Genomic DNA, 21,346 nt, shown 5'->3' on the forward strand with positions numbered 1-21,346 from the left:
GTGCAAAACAAATGGAAATGGAAAATGCAAATTAACCATTTTCTTAATGGGGCTTCTTGCAGTCCAGTCCTTGTCAAACTGCAGCCGCAGAGACACCGCCTGAAGTTTTCAATTAAAACTTGGAAAAGAGCAAGTCTCTTTTTGCTGCACGTAATGACTTTTTCCGGTTATCAGTGGCTGTAAGACTGTAGAGGCTTGTAAAACTGCGAAAGTGAAAGAAACTTTCGTGGAAGATGTAGCTTCAAAAAGTAGGATATATTTTAAAGATTCTTTAAGGGGGATTTTGAATGGGGATGATATAGTTTTCAGTACTTTTAGATGTGGCTAGTAGTTGTCCGCTAAGACGTTCCTTCAGCTCTTTATCAGTATGCTCATATAGATCTTCCAAAGAGTCGTCTCATGGAATCCAACATCCAAAATCCATCGACAATATATATGTACAGTCTTTGGTGACCTATTTTTCGCTTCGCAGCCTTTGCCGATGCTCATAAGTCGGTCCCAAGAAAGCAAAAACAATATAATTTGTCTGGACTTGCCAATCAATTGGTTTGGAACAGCTTTCTGCCACAGATTGAGTGACGGCGACACTTGAAAGCTTTTCAAATTGTAGTTTAGTGTATCTTTTGATGACTTTTTATGCAACATTCTAATCACAACGAAGCATATGCACGAGTATACCTTATGTTTATGTCATTGTTTAGAATTGATGTCATTCATTTATGTCACTTTACTTTCATTTGCACCACAGCACAGAGATTGAGCTTGATAGATATTGTTTTACAGAGGAAATGCCTCAAAACTCAAGGTGGAGATGCACCCATAAGACACGCACTTTCCCATCAACATCTTGTACATCTTGGGCTTCCCAAGTCAATTTTCGCAACTCAATCAATCAGAAAACTTAGACACCATGCTGCTGTGTGTGTGTGGGTGTGTGCTGCAGTTCAATAAACTTTTTGCCCAAAAATGTAAAGAGAAACCTCAAAGTGCACTCGATCTGCCGCTGCCCCTGCCCCTGCCCAGCCCACGATTCCCCCCATGACATGTCGACAAAAGCAATGATTCCTTTTGGGGGGGATGCATCCCGGCACCACAAACGTTACGCGCTTGGAGCCGCGCACTGCATGTCATGACATGAGCAGGAAATGCGTTTTCCGACGCCGCAGCTGAAGATGGCTGGAAAAGCGGGGTGTTGGAGAGTGGAGAGCGGGAAGTGGAGAGTGGAGAGCGGAGAGTGGCAGTAGGGAATAGGAGTTGGTTCTTGGTTTCTTGGTTAGGTTTACGGTTACGGTTTTTTGGCCATGCCCCGTGTACCGTGCGCCTTGTTCCGTGTGCACCAAAGCGCAGCGCCATAAATATTTAAATTGTGGAAGGAAGCTCTTCTCTCCCACTCCCCTCTACGCCTGTCTGGCGTGTTGCTTGCCGGCTTATTTTTTGACAGTTATCGATTCGCTTCTGGTTGATGCCACTGGCAGTGGCACTGGCACTGCTACCGTCTTGAGTCGCGCCTCGTAGACGTTTTATCTTGCCGCGACTCGCTTGCAATTCATTTCCTAAAATATGCATAAGAAGCGGCAGCCAACGAAGAAGGTAAAAAATATATCAGTGTGGGGTGGCGAAGGGGATGGATAGAAGGTGGGAAGGGGGAAAGGGGAGGGAGTACTGTGGAAAAGCCAAAGAAACGGCATCATTACATTGGATACGCGCTGTCAAGCGGCTTGCCACGCCCCCACTCAGAAAAGGGTAAAGCCCCACAAACATATACACTGGAAAAATGGGGTGGGGCTTTCGAAGAAGAGAGGGGCGCGATATTAGCCATCGATCGTTGGAAATTCAAGGCGAAAAATTCCCAGTAAATTTTAAAAAATATTCAAATGTGTTTTTGGTTTGAAAATATTTGAAAAATAGAGGATAGAACCTGGAGAAGGAATGGCAGGGATAACCAACACGCATACATTCGAAACTCAGTCATCGGCTGCCTTATGACTCTTATAAGAAAGCACCCGAGCGGAGATCGGCTTTAGAGCGCTCTCTTGCGGCTTTTCAACAACAATTAGGAGAGCCTGGAATCATTTTCAAGCTGAAAAAATCGTGTACCATGGTAAAATATTTCTTTTAATATATTTTCTTTGGCAAAACCATTCTGTTCTTCATTCCGGACCAAAAAAGAATATAATTTTGATCGAAAAACACTTAGCTTTTTGTTGGATCGATTTCAAAGGGTTAGACACTTTCAGAATCTCTCGAATCTACCAATATCTGGCATAAAATCATTTACAGCCTGTGGGATCTCTGACTAATTGTTACCTCTAATTGATGGGCTTTTTCTCGCAGTGCATCAACCGCATTCAATTCTCGTATGTTGAGAGTTATGCAGCATAAGCCCATCCTTCTTTCGGCGGCAGTTGAAAACTTTTGGCAGCACCAGAACTCGTTTGCCACTTTGTGCATGTTTAACTTTTAAGGCATCTCCACCCACCACCCACCAGCCACCACCTGCCCCTCCACCCCCCTTGGCTTTGATCAAAAGTGACACTCAAGTGGTGAAAATGCTTTGCATTGAATGCAACAACGTGTCTGACACAAAAAAAAAACTCCCAACAACTCAATTAACAAAAGCCAAAAAGCCCCCCAAGACTTTACGGATTTCTGAGTGTCTGTGTGTGTGTGTGTGTGTGTGTGGGTGTGGAGGGTGAAACATTTTGATTGACCAACCAACTAACGTGTTTTCCTTTTGCATGCCACTGCCACTGCCACACCCTGGGGGCGAATCGTGTCTCTGATGCATAATGGAAATGCAGGCAAATGTTTGTCAAATATTTACAAATTCTCAATTAAGCCGAGGAAAAACAATGGAAATTCTGCAACGAAAATGTGTAAAGATTTATTGAGGAATTAGCCAAGAATTTAAGGCATTTTTATGTGGAATTTAGGGCTTAACTTTTTTTTGGTTTTAAGTGGATTATTTTTATTGTGTTAAAAGATTTATCAATCAACAGTATTTGTGCATTTTGTTTGTCAAAATTGAGTTGTGTTGATGTAAGTCAAGTGGCAAATTGATTGATTGATTGCAGGGAGATATTTTGCGTTAAGGAAAATCTTTTCGAAGTTTTCTTTGGAGCTAAAAAACCAATGAAAATGTTGGCTCTGGCTGTTGCTTGAATGATTTAGACATTCCTTTCTGTAAATCAAATAAAAGAAGAGGGTCTTCCCCGTGATTCATGCCACAAGACTGGTTCTCAAATGTGAATCCCGAGTTTAAGAAATTACTCACTGAAATCCATTCCATTTATTCTCTTAAACCCGAAAGTTGTCCCATAAAAAAAGCTTTTGAAAGCACAAAGCTTAACTGCAGAAAGCGAATATCAAATGGAACTCTTATCTATCGATAATAAAGTTCACCTATCGATATGTGGCATGATTAAACGCCCTCCAACCAAGCACACCTGGCGTATGCGTAATACACACATTTCGCAAAGCTTTTTTCTCTGGAAAGAGAAGCAGCCGATAAGGGGCAAAGGGTATATGTTCTATTTTAACATTTAGTCGGAGTCAATGGCAAGCCAATCTATCAGTAACCCACGATAAGTCCAACCGTTTAGACGTGCCAAAAGTTAACGAAAATGCCACCACCACACGATCATTGCGGCGGTCCCCCGCCCCACCGTCGTGGGCCAACCATCAAAGTGCAGATCGCTGCCCCCTGGCCACGCCGTCATCGTGCACCACCGCCACCCATTGTCGTGGTGCAGCAGAGACCACCACCGCCACCACCCGTAGTCGTGGTGCAGCAGGCACCACCGCCATATGGATACTACCAACAGCCGCCGCCACCGCCAGGACCTCCCGGAGACGGTCACTACCACAATCCCCAATACTGAACGGGAAAGCGAGAGAGTGAGGGGAAGGATCCAGGAAAGATGAAGATGAATTTATTTTAGCCGTAGAGAAAAATGTATTAAAAATATAAAATATACGACAAAAACAAAACACTTGAAGGAATGTGGTTTATGGATTTATGGAACAAAGTGGAAGTACAACAGGTGTTCGTTATCAAAGATCGAAAAAACATGAATAATACGCAGAAATGATTGCATTTTTAATGGCAGCTAATCTAGTATTTATTTGAGACTTTTATTGAGGAAAAGTATCTACATTTCATGGGAACTTCTTTGCAATCAAAGAACAACATCATCCATTTCTATTCATTTTTTTGTGGAAGAATCTTTTTATATCAAAATTGGCTAATTTTCGAGTACTTTTCTCCCCCTGCCAAAAGAAAGTTCATGTCTAATTTTCTCCACACATTTCTCTATGCCATTCCCCAGCTTATCTCACAGATAAGCAAAAAGTTATACCCCACCAGCGATAAGCAGTGGGTCAGATAATAAGGTAAACAATAGTCAGGTGAAAAGAGAGACCACAACCCGATCAATACCCATCCATGGCTATCGAGCACACACACTATCGCTATCAGAACCCCACATCGAATGACTCAGACACTCGTTATCTCTAACGCGCCTGGAATAAGGCCCCTAAGCCCCGCCGCACCACACACACACACAAAACATCAGATTGATGTTCCCGTTCTTCCAGTGGCATTGCGGCATTCTTGGGTTCAGTATTCAGCGCGTTGTTGTCTGGTTAGGATTGTTGAAAGTTGAGGAACGGAGAATTAATATACATTGAAGACACAGGCATGCGACCGTACTATGAGGATCCATGTGGCTGTCCTCCTCGTCATCACCATGGTCGTCCAAATATCGAAATTGATGTTCTTCCCAATTGGGGTGGCGGTTACTATCCGCCGGCGGCTCCGGCTCGGACCGAGGTTGTCTACGTAACGCCAGGGGCCTCCTACATGCCGCCAGCAGTCGGGCCCCAGATGATGATGCCACAGCCATACGGCGGCATGACAATGGGCTCCGCCGGCTACTACCAGCAGCAGCAGGGCTACGAATATCAGTATCAATATCAACAGCAGCAGCCATATCCACCATATCCACAATATCAGCAGTGGTAAAAGAGGACTATGGATGATCTGGAACCTATATAGCATGGAATCTGTGGAAGATCTGCCTTCTAGGGCGAAAATATGTGAATCAAACTCAAATTAAAGAAATCAATGTCTTCAGCATACAATAAAAGTATTTCCTATAAAGTGTAAACAAGCAAAAGATAACAAAGAACCTCTATTTAATCTTAAGTTAAGGGAACTGTCATCGAAACAAAAAATAATAATGATATCAATAATATATGGGTGCATATGTGTAAGAAAGATTGAGCAAGCTGGAGCATTGTAGGAGCAGGGGCTTGCGACGGGGAACGGCAGTAACCGCAGATCAGCAGCAGAGGAATAGCAGTAACAGCAGATCAATAGCGGGAGATCAACAGCAGATTAACAGCAGATCAGCAGCCTTAACAGAGGAATGACAGATCAGCAGCAGACGAATAGCAGTAACAGCAGGTCAACAGCAGTGGCAGGAGATCAGCAGTAGGGCAACAGCAGTTTCATCCGATCTACAGCGGTAACAGCAGTAGAGGAACAGCAGCTCAACAACAGAGTAACAGCGGATCAACAGCAGATAAGCAGAAGGCCAACAGCAGAGTAACAGCGGAAGGAGATAAACAGCAGACAAACAGCACAGGCAGAAGGAGAGCACAGCAGGGAAAAAGAGGAACAGCAAAAAGGTGTCGTTTAAAGAGCATCGCAGAAGCAGCAGAAATCAACCGAAATCCATCCTTGAAGCTAAAACTAATTGGTCTTACACTTAGCAGCCTATCGCGATTGAATAATATCAATAAACTATCAGCTAAATAATATCTTAAATATGTCAGAGTCTGGTTATTATTAAGCGGCTCATCGTGCTCTTGTATGTCGTCAGGCCATGTTGTAGATATGTTCGTATGCTCTTGATCAATGATCTCTTCTCATGTGATGTTCTCACTCTATTTTCCTTCTTAATCTTCTTTTCTTCTTCCTTTTCCACTTGAAAAAGACTTCTGCGAAGCTCCTCTAAAGTGTGTTGTGTCTAAGAAACTCTTGAGACCCTACTCGTACAGATGAATCACTATTCCATCAGTTTGTAAGTGCCTACATAGGAAAGGGATTTTCGATTGCTTCGGCCACTTGATGGTGCACTCTTAAAGACTGCCAATTCCTATCTTATCTGGCACTAAGAAGAACCTAAAATATATGCGAGTTTCTTTTGTCCACTTTCATATGGAAATTAATGAGGGAATTTCTGCAAAAATGGCAACTCAAATTATATATTTTCAATACCATACCATACCATATGTAGATAGCATTTCTCTGGTGAAATTCATGCGCTCTTATCCAAAATTACACTCCACGACGAAATTAATCATTTTGAATGTACTTTGCACCAGACAAAAATTACGTTGTAGGCCTGAAAGAGTAGACCACATTTTCATATCAATATACACCGAATATATATTTTAGTTTTCATGATTTTTACTGGGCATATGACTTAAAAATATATAAAATTGTATGCCTTTGGATATAATTGATCTACCTGGCGATATATCGAGACAAAAACAAATATCTATTCCAAACTATGCCATCCCCTTGTCATTTAGGCCCATATTCTTCAGATTTATATGTTTTCCAATCACTGTCATTCGATCTTTTGTTCTAGCTTTCGTTTTTCATTCCATTTATCACATGAGCAGATATCCATAAAAATAGTCTGTTTTTTCTCTGCATTTATATTTCAAGTTGTCTGTCCTTCCCCTTTACCCAAAAATGTGATGATTCATTGTAAAAGCAAACCTAAAACCTTGAACCTCTTGAAAATGAAAATCACACTTACCTCCCAATAGCCGCCCAACCACCCCCTCACTGGAAATTGTTTTATCAATATATATATATATATATATTTTTTGTTTTTATCGAAGAAGACATTAAGTCCACCTGACAAGATAATGAAATTAAGCTTCTGTGCGGCAAAACAAGTGTACAAAATTCCCCAATTAGCGATAAAAGAGGCCTTAAATAGTTAGGCAAATGCCAGTAGAGCTTCAGTTCGAGCAAAGACCCAAAAGGAGCAGCAAGCACTTGCCACATAAAGGATAGCACGAGAGAAACCAGACAACCAGAAAGAGACAGACAGACAGCCATGCCGTACTACGAGGAAGAACGTCGTCACCACCATCATCATCATCATGGTGGCCGACCCATCGTGGAGGTGGATATCATACCGCCAAGGATACCCCGGCCAGTGATTGAGATCGATGTGGGTGGTCGCCGTCCACCCCCGCCCAGGGTGGAGGTGATCACACCGGCGGCTGTGTACCAGCCCCCCTATCAGCCACAATACCAGCAGCAACGGCCCATTGTCGAGGTGGATGTGGTGCAGCCGAGCAGGCCCTTCATTGAGTTCAACATTGGCGGTCGTCGCCCGCCCCCACGGGAGGAGATCATCGTTGTCCAGCAGCCACCACCCAGGTGGTAGACGGACACAGCAAACAGGACTGTAACTGGAACTGGAACTGCCGTCAGTTAATTGGAAATCCGTTTCAAATGTTTGTTTAAATAAGTTAAATGCATTTTATTTTATTTTAATTGAAATCTACATGATTGCCTTTCAATGTTGTTTGTCCTTCGATGTGTGACATCATTCGATTGTCCAACCACTACACACACACACACACACACGCACACACACACACATACACTGAAATATATAAATGTTAATGGCATAAATATGAAAATTAAACTGTTTGGCAAATGCCAATTCCCGTTTTTTTTTTGTACTTTGAAACGGAAATGATTGATGTCCTTTTGGCCTGCAGGATAGTCCTATCAATTAGTGAACAACTATTTGCCATTTACTGTCCTGGGGTTTTTCTCCCTTTCGTTTTTTACAGTTTCAATCAAATCTAGACTGCAAAATTCCATTTGTTTGGGGCTTTTTTCGGTTCCATTCGGGGGGACCGTTTGCTGAATTAATTTCGTGCATTCAATTGCTCTTTTAGTGGCGTATAAATATTGCTCATATTATTGGTGTTTGCTGAAATGTGAGGTCTTTAAATTTTGGGCAGAGAATTTGATCTGCGAATGATATTTGTAAGCCATGGGATCGTTTTTTCAAGTCTCAGTAAGGCGATAAATCAATTACAATCGGTCATAACTAGAGCTTAACTTCTTATAACAATGATCCATAGGGATACCTATGATAGGGTCTTCAAAAAAAGTACAATACCACTTGCTTTGTGATGTACAGTCGCACTTCTCTATTAAGAACTTCCATTTGACGAAGTTTTCTATATAAAAAATTTATTACGAGAAAACTGGAATTTATTCTGGTAAAAATGAATTTCCCGTTAAACGAATTCCCCTTGAAATTCGCTATAGGGAAGTGCGACTATATATCATTTTATTGAATGTGTAAACTCGTATTTTTATTGTGAGAAAAATCCCTTTCATACCTTTATATACTCTTACATTCATATAAATATATCTACTATAGGGCAAGCCCACATCAACGCGATTTATCAAGAATTAACTGAAACTATTCGGCGGTCAGTCATTTAATTTTTAACCTGAATAAAATACTCTGAATAAAATACTTTTTTATAAACAATTCGATTCATATGATTATCTACGATTTACTTTGTAAAAATCGCTTTAAAAACTTTTTCCAAAATGAAAAAACACGAGAAGAAAAGCATTCCTTAATTTTTTATTCATGGTATAATTTTTTTAAAAATATATTTTATTAGGAGAATTTGGAAAAAATCATATAAAATATAAAAAAAAATTCCATCAAAAGAAACGCTAAGAAGTGCTTACATTTTTCGGATAAACTAGGGGACAAGCCCCCTGATCACTCAACCAACGACTACCTATGTATAACTTTTGTATATAATAGACAGATAAATATATCTAAAATCCATCTCTTCTTATACTCCAAAAAATATACCATAGGTCATGGCTGGTAATTCCTATTAAAAAGCCTTCCATACAACATCTGTTAATGATTTCAAGCTCAAAAATGTTCAAGTACAATCAATTTCAATATGTTGTTTAAATAAACCCCAGAAATACACAAATGATCCCTTAATATTCAGTTTTAAGTACTACCCAATAATGACTCACAGAACTGCAGCCGATCTTGAGGTAGACCCCAGATACGAGGACACCCATGAGTCACTCCCTGAGGCCTAAGAGTCAAAGAGTTAGACCAGCCCTGGCAAATGAATCACAGTCGTGGCTGCTATGGACTCTCTTTCGACCACAGAGACTGCACGAAAAATGGATCCATCAACGTGGCGATAAGGGGGCATAGAGGATTTCCTTATCGGGGACTACTGTCCGCCACAATATAAAGGTAGAATAGAATAGAATATATAAATGGACTGAACAAACTGGAAATTAAACATTCAACGAACACAAATCGAGCAGCGAAAAACAGCGACAAATCGAGTGCGAAAAAATGTCAGACATTCAGGTTAATGTGCAGTGCGAGTGCTACCATCGTCGGGGCTTGCTCTATTTTGCCAATCCATTGGCCTGGGGACGTCCCTGCGGCCGTTGCCGTCGCATGATGCGCAGGAATATCGTAGTGGTGCCAACAACAACAACTGTGGCAGTGCCAGCAGCCACCACAGGACCCTGCTGCGCCCACACCCACACCCAAACCACTGTGGTGCAGGGCCAACAGGCAGCCAACTGGCAGATGCAACAGCAGCAACAGCAGCAGCTGCAACAGCAGCAGCAGCAGCAGCAGCAGCAGCAATATGCACCGATGAACGTCTCTGCATTGCCACCAAAGTACGACCAGGCGGTGGCCTCCTACTAATCCCAAGGGTTTTCGGGATCATTTGTAACCGGTGGGAAAAAAAAGCGAAAATCTAATAAAAATCGTTGAAGAAACATTGCAGCAAACAAACAGAAAGTTGTCTCTGGGCCGCCCCAAAAAATCCCAGCAGAGACCTCGTTAAATGAGTATTAATTGGCCCGGCACCCGGCGCCCAGATCCCAACAACTGCTTTGTGCAATTAAAACAAATTGTAGCCAACAGATACACCAGCAGCAGGAGCAGCAACAGCGACCTGGTTAAAACCACAGACTAAGTTGGTCTTGGTCTATCTATGGGATATCTGTGGGTTCTCTAGATACCCTAGAAGAGGATGTAATAGGGATGATTCTATATTCAATAGAACCCTCAAAATATCTATCAGATTTGCTAACTTAGGAGCAAGGGAGCCTCTTTAAGGTCTTCAAAAAGACCTTTATATTCGATCATCATACCTAGATCCCATATTTCTATTATCTTCGATTGGTTTACGCCTTTATCCCGTCGAAATCTGGCATAGATCGTTCCTCTCCATATAGTTTCCTTTTATCCAGGGATAATTCCCTCATCTATAGGTATTTCCCAATTCGTTTCCTTTGAAAAGCCATCACTTTTCTCTGGTATATGTGCTGTCTTGCCACCTTAACAAAGGTCTAACTGGTTTAGCAGCATCATAAAACTTTTCTGCACATAATAATTCATATTAAACTTGCCCTGACTCTACCTTCTATCTGTGGCTTTGGCTTTGGCTCTGGCTGTGGGCCAGGTCAACCATCCTGCCATCCTGCCAGCCAGCCATTCATTCACTCATTCATGCCACACCGCTCCTTATTCATTCATTCATTTAGCAAAACAAAGGCTGCAACACCACAGACTAAACACATTTCTGGCCAGAAAAGAAGGCTAAAAGTCGGCTTCACTTTGGCTTTTGTTGAGCTTGGCCAGGCTCTGAAGCCACGAGGGTTGTTATTAGAGATCGTGAAGGATGAGTCCATCTATGGGATATAATTAGGGAAACCGAAAAGTTCCGATAGACAATATTGAACCAATTTTCGGAGCGAGGCACAAGTCAATAGCTCCTAAAGTTTACCCCGCCCCCAATAAATCACAAATTCTCATAGCCACCCTCTCAAACTATTACCCCCCACACACACACACCGCCTACCCATTACCCCTTTCATCAGCCTTTAGAGCCTTTGCAGCCCTTCCCCTTAACCATTTACCCCATCGCATGGCTCATCAGACTCTGGCGACCTGCTTTCGCCTGTTGTTTTATAAACAATGAACATATTATGTGTAATCCAACAACAATAGCCCTAGGAGCAGGCGAGGTAAAGACCAGACTGCCTGCCAGACTGCCAGACGACTCTGTAGGCAGTCAAAAAACAAGGTGTTTCCGACAATTTTTACTTGCCCCGAGGCCTGACTGCCTGTGCCTCACTCTGTGTGCGGCCAACGTCAACGTCATTGTCGACCGTTTAGCATCTTGGAAAATGGCATGCTATTATTGAAGAAAATTATGGCAGGTGGGTGTGTGGAAAAGCACCCAAAAGTGCCTGGAGTTTTCACCGGCCTTTGTTTCGGCATTCTAAAGTTTTTTTTTGCATGATTGAGGAACCTGCAGTTAGCCTCAAATGATTTCCTTCTGTTAGCCCTTGAGTGAATCCTTTAGTGCTTAGCCACTCCTCCACTCCCGAGACCTCCCTTTTGTCTGCCAGGAAAAACCAGGACTCGTTTTAGTTAGGGAACATTTTTAATTGTGTTTCCGGTAATTTACACTCTATTAAAAAATTTACCCCAGCTCTGGTCTCTCTCTCTCTCTATATTTCCATCTCCTAAGCTAGCTTTCATAGATTGAAAGGACATTATTTGGTCATCATCATCATCCAAGGGGAAAAGGCCCAGAAGCAGGAGCAGTAGTAGGAGGAGTCCGAGAGTAAGATTGGCTCTGTCTATTGGCAAAATCAAATTACATTAATAACTAGAATTGGGCATAAATCAGAGGGTGTCCTGACAGACTTCTCTCATGATCTTCCCACTGAAAATCGGTTGTGTTTTCCCAAAATGTTTGGTCAGTTTTCAACAAGAGCCAAAGACCAAAAACCCACACTAAAAAAATGGAAGGTGATGATAGAGGAAACGAACAGAAAACCACAAAATTTTGGAGAACATTTTACAGTAGCATCAGACTTGGGGCTTGAGCTGCCACATCCCCCCGCCGCCCGCCCCATCCACAAACAGTTTTGTGCTGTGATTGTTCATTGAGGCATAGGGGAATCCCTGAAGGAGTAAGAGTAGTTGTGTGGCATGAATATGTGGAGTAAATGAAAGGACCAGAGACCACTCTGAGACGCCTTTCATAGTTGATTTTGGCCAGGCAGTGGGGCCCACACACAAGCCCACAAAATGCATGAAATGTCTATTCTAATCCGGAAATTAAATTCCATTTAGAAATTGTCCTATACAAAATGTTTGGTCAGACGTGGTCCATCCTCTCTGGCACACACACACACACACACACACACATATGTATGCACAAGTTCTCCCCTGTGTATGTCTCCTGTTTGTGTGTGTGCGTAAGATCCTGGATAGCTGGGAGTACCAGCCATCTATATGCTTAATTTATGGTGAGCCACTTGTCCAACAAGCGACAGGAGGCATTCTCTGCTGTTGTTTTTGGGCTTTGGGCCAGAGAACTTTACCCATCAAAATATTTGGAGAATCCCCCTCAGGGGTAACAGTTTTTACCCGATTGTCGATGCGGCAACGCCCCTCGGTCGGCTTGCCTTTGTGCCACATCAAAGCCTTCATTACATTATTTACTGCACTCTTTCAATAGGCCGCCAAGTAATTAGTTGTGAGATCTGAAGAGATTGAAGATTCAGATGGGGTTTTTGGCATGCTTCTTATTTGATCTACACTTAAGCCATCACCTATCAAAGGTGGTATCTACTGTCTGTCAGCTCTGAATCCTGCCCGTGGGACTATCTCCGACCCATGGGCACACTTCTGGTCGCTCCTGATCGATTCCTTTATGTGATTATACAGTAGACGACAGCGATGATTACAATAACATGAGCGTCCTTAGCCTGAACCTTAAATGGATCCCCGGAACGGATTTTGAGCTCTCACTGCAGCGGAAGCGCATGTTAGGAACTGTGGAAAGTGAGTTTTTCTTCCTTTTGGTTCCAAATTGAAATTAGACATCCTGAAGACATCGAAGTAACCCTTAAAGAGGTCTCCCTTCCCTGGCAAAAAGGAATCCCTATTCGTTGTGTAGATTATTCTCTGTGTCATGTCATTGTCATGACTACGCCTTTGTCCTAACTGTATGATCTTCTGCTGTCTGCGTACTCTTTTCTTAGGTGCCTCTAGGTGCTTTGCCTCCGTTTCGTTTGCTGGCCGTTATTCTTGTCAGTTGCCTATTCCTTTGCCGTACTTGGATTGGTGACAGTATTCGCTCGGAGAGGATCATAGGAGCGCGATAATGAGTGCTCCTTGGTGCAGGGAATATTTGGCATAGAAAGAAGGGTTCGCAAGTCTCGGAAGTCCCTTACGTTCTACAACTTGTGCCAAGGACTAAATAAAAACGGTATTTGTACACTTCTATCTGGAATTATTTTTTTTACTTCTTTTACTAGAATTTAAGTCATTAAGATATCTAAATGAATCTCCTATTTCCATGGAGTGCCACCCTGCATCCGTACACCGACGGTGATGAATTCCGGTCCGGTGCGCTTGCCGGAGCCGTTGGAGCTCTTCGAGGCGCGCCGCGAGTCCTTCGCCGAGGCCGTGGAGAATTCGCCCGGCGACTTGGTAGAACCTGGCAGCTTGGACGGGGATCCAGAGTAGCGCAGAGTCGACTCCCCGACCGGCCTGCGCGTGCAGTAGACTGGGGCGTTGCGGTCGGCACGCTTCCGAGCGCAGGCTCCCGAGGTTGATTTGCCACGCGCCTTCCCCTTGCCGTCGCGCCTGCGCTTCTGGGTGGCCTGGGTGGCCTCCTCGGTGGCTTGCACGGGGCCTTGGGGCTGGCAGAACTTCAGGCACAGCTGGGCATTGTAGAGACGAGCGGCACGGGCATCCTGCCGAATGAAGGCGCAGACGAAATCGCCCAACCGGAGCGTGGCGACCGTGTAGACCAGCCAGTTGAGATCAACGGCTCCCTTGACGCGGACATTGAGCTTCTGCAGCATCCACACGAGGCTCCTGTACTGGCCCGGCTTCAGCACCGGCGCGAGAAACAGCAGGCGCATCACCTTGTGCGCGTTGTCCTCGTCCAGCGGATCGATAAACTCTCCGCACCGGTCGTAGATGCTGTCGTTGATGGCCAGATCTTCCGCCTCCGTGTATGGGGCCTTCACTCTCTCCAGCGCGCGGCCGTTCCTATGGCACGACTGCGTCTCGAGAAGCGCCAGCCGGCAGAGTGTGGACATCACATATTGGATGCGGCAGCGGAAGAGCCTGGCCAGCGAGTACAGGATGGCCTGATTGCGGTGGCAGGAGCATCGGCACGCGTGCTGTGTGTCCGTCTTGCAGTGGGCACACTGGAATGCCGTGCAGCACTTACCTTCCTTGGGCACCGCCATCACCAATTTCTCCGGCCGCTGGCAGCTCTGCATCCTCTGCGCCCCTGCAGGGCAGCACGGGGCACACATTATCTTATCAAAAATTTAGCTCAATTACTAGAAGGATCTCTAATGGAAGATTACGTTACAATTTGTTGTCTCCCAACTCTAGGAGTTTTCAGCTCGATTCGAACGATTCAAAGTCGAAGGCATGCTCAGTTTTGGGCAGATCGCAGAGGAAAAACCCTTTATTCCACTAATAAGAGGACAATCTTCTAAGAATCTTCTCCATAATCGTTACTGAAAAGTCCCCTAAAGCTCCATGAAACTTGCTAATAAGTTGGCACCAGTAGCTGGCATTATCGATGTATTATAGCGATTATCTGCATAAAGATTAACCATTTGTCTATTACATTTATTACAAATCGAATGGATGAAGTATCGAACTGGAAAAGGTAAATAGATACGATCGGGAGAAGCTATTTGACCACTCGACACCCGACGATAGCTAAAGTACCTTCTCCTTAAAGGCCACGACTTCCAACTCGTTGACAAAGTTTTGCGGCAGCTACAGAGTATGTCTGCCTCCCCTGCTGTTTCTGAAGACACTCAGGGACAGAGGCTGATGTGGTTTTTGGCAGGAGCTTCAAAATTATAGATCTGCGAAGAGAATGGCACTTGTCCAGCAAAGAGTCCCCTCTATTGAGGCGTTTCTTGTTTCCATTTCCAAACAGAATCTATTTGAATTTCCATCAGACCACGTTTGAAATAATTTCAAAGGTTCAATCGTATTTTGGAAATAATTAGCAAATTTTTTTCGATTATTTACTATATTTATAGAGTTTATCGATATAAATTATACCGCAAAAAATACCAAATAAATGTATCTGCTTTTTTTTCATAGCTACGAGAATGTTTTCCCCACTTTTCCACACATTTTCCCATTCAAACAAAAAGGTTTAAATTGAATAAGGCTAGACTTTTTAATATTTTAAACAATTAAAAACTTTGCTTGAATAGAACCCAAAAGATAACACAATCCACACATGAACAGACAGATGCCGGATATTTGATTTTGCGACAGAAAAGGGAGTGCTGCAAGGCACATAAATTGCTCTAAATAAAGTCTACGAATCAGCTTTGTGGAGGCACTTGTATATTTACCCGGCAATCTGTGGAGTACAACCGTTTTTCTGTTTCCCGGGAATGACACATAAAGTGTGTCAACTAATCAAATGGCGACAGATAGGGGTTATTTTTTCGTACCTGCAGAGAGTAAAAGGCTCAATCAAAACATCAAACTGCCAGACATTTGTAGTACGAGCTGGGGGATGCATTCTGTGAGCCCTAATGCGACAAAGCCATTTACTTTATTTGTACATTTTTATATGAATATACTCTTTCGAAAGGTATGAGCAGCAGGGCAGGCCCGCAAGGACACTTGCCATGTTTCCAGATCGGTTAAGGCACTCTTTGAACATCAGCAAAAGTACGGTGTGAGGAGTGGAATCGATGGATTGGTAGCTGGGCTCCGACTCTTCCGATAACAGCTCTCAAGAAAGTGTAGAGCTTCCCAGGGTTAATCAGCAAGGGCTTTTTTCCAGAATTATTTATAGGTACAATTTTGGAGCAGTTTTTTTGTTTAATATTTTATCTGTATAACAGTTTTCAAGGCATTAAAACTGTAGACCTATAGACCTTGTGCAAACGTGTACTTTTTTTTGACTGCAACAAATCTTATGATATAAAAACTATCCCAAGGAGGCGGTTGCAGCATCTTTAATCAGTTTCCATCAATATTTCTCTGCTTTTCTGACAGTATTCCGTATTATAGACCACTTTTTGGTATTTTTTCGTTGCAGTATTGCCACATCTTCACCAAGTTGGACGATTTTTTGTTTTTCCGACATTTTCTCAATTGATTTCTAAGAGTCTTAGCCCTTTTTTTAATCGCTTCAGTGCTGCCAACAATCGATCTGTTAGGGTAAGGGTATCCATGCTTTCGTTCTCCGATTCTCGTCGTTCACTTTCATTTTCGGTTGGTCTTTCTATCGTTTTGTTTGTTTGTTGCGTGTGAGCAATAAAATTCTTTATCTTATTTTATTTTTTTTTTTCTGTCTTTTTTAAAACACGCGAAAATGGGCAAATGGCAACGGCAAATGTTTATGGCTTGTTATTTGAGCATAAAAGCATTTTTCCACGCCCCCGCCCACCGCACGTATGAGACACACACGCGCCAAAAAAATTATCATTCAAAATAAAACAAAAAACAAAAAAAAAGCCGAAAGCTGAAACAGAAGCGCGACGAACAATGAAATTGTCAAAAAATGTAAAACGAGACACGCATCAAAGTGGAACTCCATCGCGGCAGGAGGGAGTGGGGAGGGGGGGAAGGTGTGTTTTCTTGGGGAAATTGTTTTGGCCAAACAAATAAATTTATGTTGGCAATTTGGAAATGAGAGGGCTGTGTGGGGGGTCGAGATAAATAGAGCGCCACTTGAGATGCTCATTCAGGGCTAATAAAAATTACGCAGCAATTGCAGGAGTGAAAGCCAAAGAAAAAGTTCGAAAGTGTCGACACTTCTGTGTGGCGGAAGGCACTCCTAGCGCTCCCCCACCGCCCGTGTAACCCTTGAGCCTCGGGACACGTACTGGCAAGGATCGTTGAGGTCTCAATAGCCTGCCCCCAGAGGCGGCGGCGATGGCAAAGCGTGACGCAAATGGCAAATGAAAAGCAAATGAAAACCAAAGCGAAACTGCGCGCCAACATAATAAGAAATGTAATCAGACTAAAGCGGCACCCCACAGAGGAAATAGTTAGGGGTACAATTGAGGATTAGAGGTGGAACAAAACGAGGCGTTTTTCAATGGGGGGTGCTACACAAAAAAAGGCATTCAGGGGCAGACATTCGATGTCAAATTGTATTCCTTTCGAAAATAAAGCCATTCACAGGTAAACGTAAAGCAACCCCTAATTTTTGCCATATCCCTGAAGACTTATGCCAGGATGTCACCGAAAGGGGCGACCAATGTGTGTGAATGGCTAAAAATCGCATCGGTGGAAAAGCTTACGTGCCAAAGCTGGCTTCCAGGCATAAAGCAGTTGGATGGCAGACTGTGCAGGACTTTGCAGCTCCTGCCGATTTCGTGAGGTTAGCGCCATTGACCGGAAATGTAAAATGCACTTAACACACTTCCAACCGCTCCTCCACCATCCCCCCCTTCACTGCCTCCGCAGAAACCTCCACCCCAAAAGCCAAAAGGAAACTGGAAAATATCGCTATCAATAAATTCGCACGTAGCTGTTGGGAGGGCGGGACGTGGAGTCTGGCGAGGGGGGAGGTCGTGGATAATTGCGAAAACTCAGTGCCAGAGTCAGCTGTAATTCCTTTTCTTTCTTTTTGGCTTTGGCTCCCGGCTCCCTGGCTCCCTGGCTCCCTGGCACCCTGCCTCCCTGGCTCTTTCGAAACGATTTCATTCCGTTCCTGGCACTCGCAATTTGAGCTTTTTGAAACAAACACGCGCCGAAGCAACTAAAAATTGTTGAAAAGGAATCCTCCACATACTTGATGGAGGATTTAGGGGTGCCGGAGGTAAGGAAAAACTCTGCGATTCAGGTTGCAGCCGGATGGGGAAGAGCTAGTGCTCCTGTGGTGACTGCTTTTAACGAAAATTGCTTCATTAGAAGCAGCGGGTTAACTGTGGAAATACTCGACCGCTGCCTGATTGAGTTGCACTTTCGGGGCAGGCCCTGGCCCCGTGCACCGTGCCCCGTGAGGGGGGCAGGCTCTGGCAGCAACAAAGTTGCGAAAATTAAAACGCAAGCAACCCAGCAGATACCCAGTAGGGGAACACTTAGATCCATCTGATATTGATTGGGAAAGGGTTTAACAATGATTTCTGTAGGGGATATAAATCGAAAAGAATACTCGATATTTGAGAAATTTTTAGTTGGTACAAAAATATATATTGGTCCAAGTAACATTTTTCTTATGCATTATCAAATTTTGTGTACTCTAAATTTAGTTTTCAAATTCCACATTATCCGGACTGTTGTGAATATTTCGGCGGACTCTGGGAGGTCGTACAATTTGTTGATCCTTTGAGTTGCTGAAAAACGAGGCTTTCGAACAACACTCTGCCATTGAATGCCATTAGAAGAGGAACAGGCAACTCCCCCCAGAGATCGCCAACATTCCGACGACGGGGCATTGGGGACACTACAACGGCTTCATGGGACCAAGCACTCAACCGTTGAAAGTGTTACCACACCTTAAAAAGTAAGTCTTTAAAATAGCCACCAAAATGATTGCAACAAACGATTTACCTTAGTTTCAGTGTTAGTAAGAGTCCGAATCGGAATCTGTTGAATTTTTCGAAATAAACAGTAAGTAAAAATGAATAAATTTTACAAGTTTCCGAAGAATTATAAAATTTACTGCTTTACTTTTAGAAGCCAAATTACGATTGACCAAAAACCCAAAGACTACTGGATCCTCACCAATAAAATACCACAAAAAATAAGCAAAATTAAATGAAGTAAATATAAAACATAAAAAACCACATCTTTGATGAAAAACTAAACCACCCTGGCCCTACCATTTCGCAGGGTAGAAAATCCTAGAGAACTTTCATTGTGTTTTGTGGCAGGGCCAGAGCCCTAATGAAATTAAAGGTAAAATACTTTTAGGCTAATTGCTTTAAATGCGTGTGGCAGCAACAGAATCCACAAAAAAAGAACAGATTTCTATAGAAAGAAAGAATCATTTTTGTTGCTCTGCTCTGCTCTGCTCTGCTCCTGTCGATTGTGTGGCTGCTGCTGCTGGCTGGTGGCTCGTTTGCATTCATAAATCAAAAGAGCATGTGTCTATCATGACCCCCCAACAGGCAGGCAGGCTGGCTGGCTGGCAGGCAGCCACCAAACAATAGAATACCGTAAAGATTATATAGAAATAGCCAAACACACACACAATAAATAGGAGAAAATATGAAAGTGAGAAGAGCAACAAGAGCAACCGCACAACAAATGGAGCATAAATTACACATGGCCCGCATAGAAAAATGATACGCCGTGAACATAAAACAGATGCCTGTTTGGGGCTAAGGATGGGAGGGCCAGCCAACCATACTCATCATTTATAAAAATTCCTCGCGTTGGGTTGTCGGCCTGCTTTTGGCATTTATGGTCATCAGCGATGGGGTCCGAAAAATGAAGTTAGCATCTCTCTGTCGCTCTGTCTCTCATATCCGTTTTCAGTCCCTGCTAAACTAATCGCGTTACAATGAAAATTGATGATGCTACACAAGGAAAAAAGTAACAAGAATAGGTCATTAGGGGTCTAACGACTAAAGGATGCCCATTAAATGGGGTAGAAAGCTTGTAGGAGCCACGATTGAGCCGTGTGGATCGTGAGAGCGCTGTCAGAGAGCGCTAACAGTGCGCTGTAAACGGGCAATGGGCACAGGCTATCCCTAACAGGGCCTGCGCTTCCTGAGATCGGTAACAGGCTGTTAATGGCCATCGGCACCTGAGATCGGTAACAGACTGTTAACGGCCTGCGGTACCTGCGAATGTTAACAGACTGTTAACGGCCTGCGGTGCCTGAGATCGGTAACAGGCTGTTAATCGTGGTTGTTAACAGTGCCGTGGCTCTGTTACTACTGCTGCCCTGAACATCTGGGAAATAAAGGAATTTATACCATTCTAGAATTCTGCCGATCCAAAAAGCCATCTTAATACCCTCTTCTAATCAAAGGACATACCCTGTAGCACACAAAAACAACACAATGCTATCTCCAAATCGGAAAAAGCGAAACCAAAGAGAATTTTGGCCAGTTAGGCTATAACTATGCAACATATTTTAGTGCCACAAAAGTGGCCAAGCGAATGCCAGAGACCATGTCATTGACTTTGTTGCAGTTGCAGCCACTTAAATTCAATTGACTCCGACCCCGAACCCGAGCCACCCACAGCCCCGGGGGCAGCAGCAGCGGCAGCAGCAACAACAAATGTTTGGCAAATATTGTCAACCGAGTCGAGTGGATGGACGAGGAGGCACGAGAAGGCACGGAATGGGGAGTCAAATATGGGGCGAAATCGGGGGGCCATTCAGTTAACAAAGTTTTCGCAACGAACCAAACCAGAAAACCAAACAACAACAGCAGCAGCTGCAGCTGCACAGAGTCAGAGAATCAGAGTCAGAATCGGGGCAGAGAGTCCTGCCTGTCCATCCCTTTGGCTACTTAACTGTTCAGTCGACCAGGCCCCAAAGTGGCCTGGCTATAAAAATGCAACGAGAGCAGGGCGAATATTCTGCGGGCACTCTATCTGTTTGGTTAGCGAAAACAACAATCGAGACCCAAAATGTGGAACGCATTTAATTGAATTGGAAAAAAACTAAACAGCGCCCGGATTGGAATACGAGGAATTTCGAATGAAGTGCGGAATACACTAGGGAGGGATTGCAGGGCATAAGAGACCATTTACAGATACTTGCAGATATTTCAGCTGTAAGGAAATAGGAAAAAGAGATTGTGCGGGGGAAATACTCGTAAATGTAGTTATAGATTTGTATGGAATAAATACAAAGTTTGTAGTCTTCTGCCATCGATTAATGGACTCTTTTATGTCTTATATTTGCAGATCTTCCAATAATGGCACTGCAGGAACTATATCATTGTTAAACATACCTTTTATTAAGCAAAGGATCCCTCTTTTTTTTGAAGAAAATGCAGAAAAACCAAGTAAGTTGTGGCTTCTTACCTTTTACTTTACCTTTGATGACTTGCCCACCTGAAAATCTACCAAAATTACAACTATTTTATACTTATACTAAGAGACAAGCCCCCTGATCACTCGCTTCACTCGCTCGCTCGGGCGCTACGACCCAAAATTTTTTTATATAATAAAGAGATTACTTCAAAACCCTTCCCTTATTAATAATATTTCTCCCATCCATT

General features: G+C 43.4%; 5 protein-coding genes and 1 long non-coding RNA gene across 6 annotated transcripts; 5 read left to right on the plus strand and 1 right to left on the minus strand.

Annotated features, from left to right (window-relative positions):
* Positions 1 to 3,574: 3,574 nt before the first annotated feature.
* Positions 3,575 to 3,998, plus strand: LOC6588924 (leucine-rich repeat extensin-like protein 3). Its single transcript, XM_002014619.2, has one exon. The coding sequence runs from the start codon at positions 3,624 to 3,626 to the stop codon at positions 3,879 to 3,881; it is 258 nt and encodes an 85-aa protein (XP_002014655.1). The 5' UTR covers positions 3,575 to 3,623; the 3' UTR covers positions 3,882 to 3,998.
* A 645-nt stretch (positions 3,999 to 4,643) lies between these two features.
* Positions 4,644 to 5,177, plus strand: LOC6589284. Its single transcript, XM_002014618.2, has one exon. The coding sequence runs from the start codon at positions 4,700 to 4,702 to the stop codon at positions 5,021 to 5,023; it is 324 nt and encodes a 107-aa protein (XP_002014654.1). The 5' UTR covers positions 4,644 to 4,699; the 3' UTR covers positions 5,024 to 5,177.
* Positions 5,178 to 7,045: 1,868 nt separating this feature from the next.
* Positions 7,046 to 7,739, plus strand: LOC6589283. The gene has a single exon (XM_002014617.2). The coding sequence runs from the start codon at positions 7,140 to 7,142 to the stop codon at positions 7,473 to 7,475; it is 336 nt and encodes a 111-aa protein (XP_002014653.1). The 5' UTR covers positions 7,046 to 7,139; the 3' UTR covers positions 7,476 to 7,739.
* Positions 7,740 to 9,419: 1,680 nt separating this feature from the next.
* LOC6589282 (putative uncharacterized protein DDB_G0282129) lies at positions 9,420 to 9,900 on the plus strand. Its single transcript, XM_002014616.2, has one exon. It carries the CDS (start codon positions 9,459 to 9,461, stop codon positions 9,822 to 9,824), a length of 366 nt encoding a protein of 121 aa, XP_002014652.1. The 5' UTR covers positions 9,420 to 9,458; the 3' UTR covers positions 9,825 to 9,900.
* A 3,595-nt stretch (positions 9,901 to 13,495) lies between these two features.
* On the minus strand, positions 13,496 to 14,440 carry LOC6589281. Its single transcript, XM_002014615.2, has one exon. The coding sequence runs from the start codon at positions 14,438 to 14,440 to the stop codon at positions 13,496 to 13,498; it is 945 nt and encodes a 314-aa protein (XP_002014651.2).
* A 4,158-nt stretch (positions 14,441 to 18,598) lies between these two features.
* On the plus strand, positions 18,599 to 18,940 carry LOC113565769. The gene is made up of 3 exons (XR_003408781.1): positions 18,599 to 18,666; positions 18,719 to 18,773; positions 18,840 to 18,940. It is a non-coding gene; the product is annotated as an uncharacterized LOC113565769 (long non-coding RNA).
* Positions 18,941 to 21,346: the final 2,406 nt, after the last annotated feature.

Source organism: Drosophila persimilis, unplaced genomic scaffold (assembly GCF_003286085.1).
Source record: "Drosophila persimilis strain 14011-0111.01,24,50 unplaced genomic scaffold, DperRS2 tig00000191-arrow-pilon, whole genome shotgun sequence".
Taxonomy (NCBI): Eukaryota; Metazoa; Arthropoda; class Insecta; order Diptera; family Drosophilidae; genus Drosophila; species Drosophila persimilis.

What these genes read in the sequence shown, in the direction of transcription:
- LOC6589283 (XM_002014617.2), top strand. Translation starts at nt 7,140, where the DNA reads ATGCCGTACTACGAGGAAGAACGTCGTCACCACCATCATCATCATCAT.
- LOC6589281 (XM_002014615.2), bottom strand. Translation starts at nt 14,440, where the DNA reads ATGCAGAGCTGCCAGCGGCCGGAGAAATTGGTGATGGCGGTGCCCAAG.
- LOC6588924 (XM_002014619.2), top strand. Translation starts at nt 3,624, where the DNA reads ATGCCACCACCACACGATCATTGCGGCGGTCCCCCGCCCCACCGTCGT.
- LOC6589282 (XM_002014616.2), top strand. Translation starts at nt 9,459, where the DNA reads ATGTCAGACATTCAGGTTAATGTGCAGTGCGAGTGCTACCATCGTCGG.
- LOC6589284 (XM_002014618.2), top strand. Translation starts at nt 4,700, where the DNA reads ATGCGACCGTACTATGAGGATCCATGTGGCTGTCCTCCTCGTCATCAC.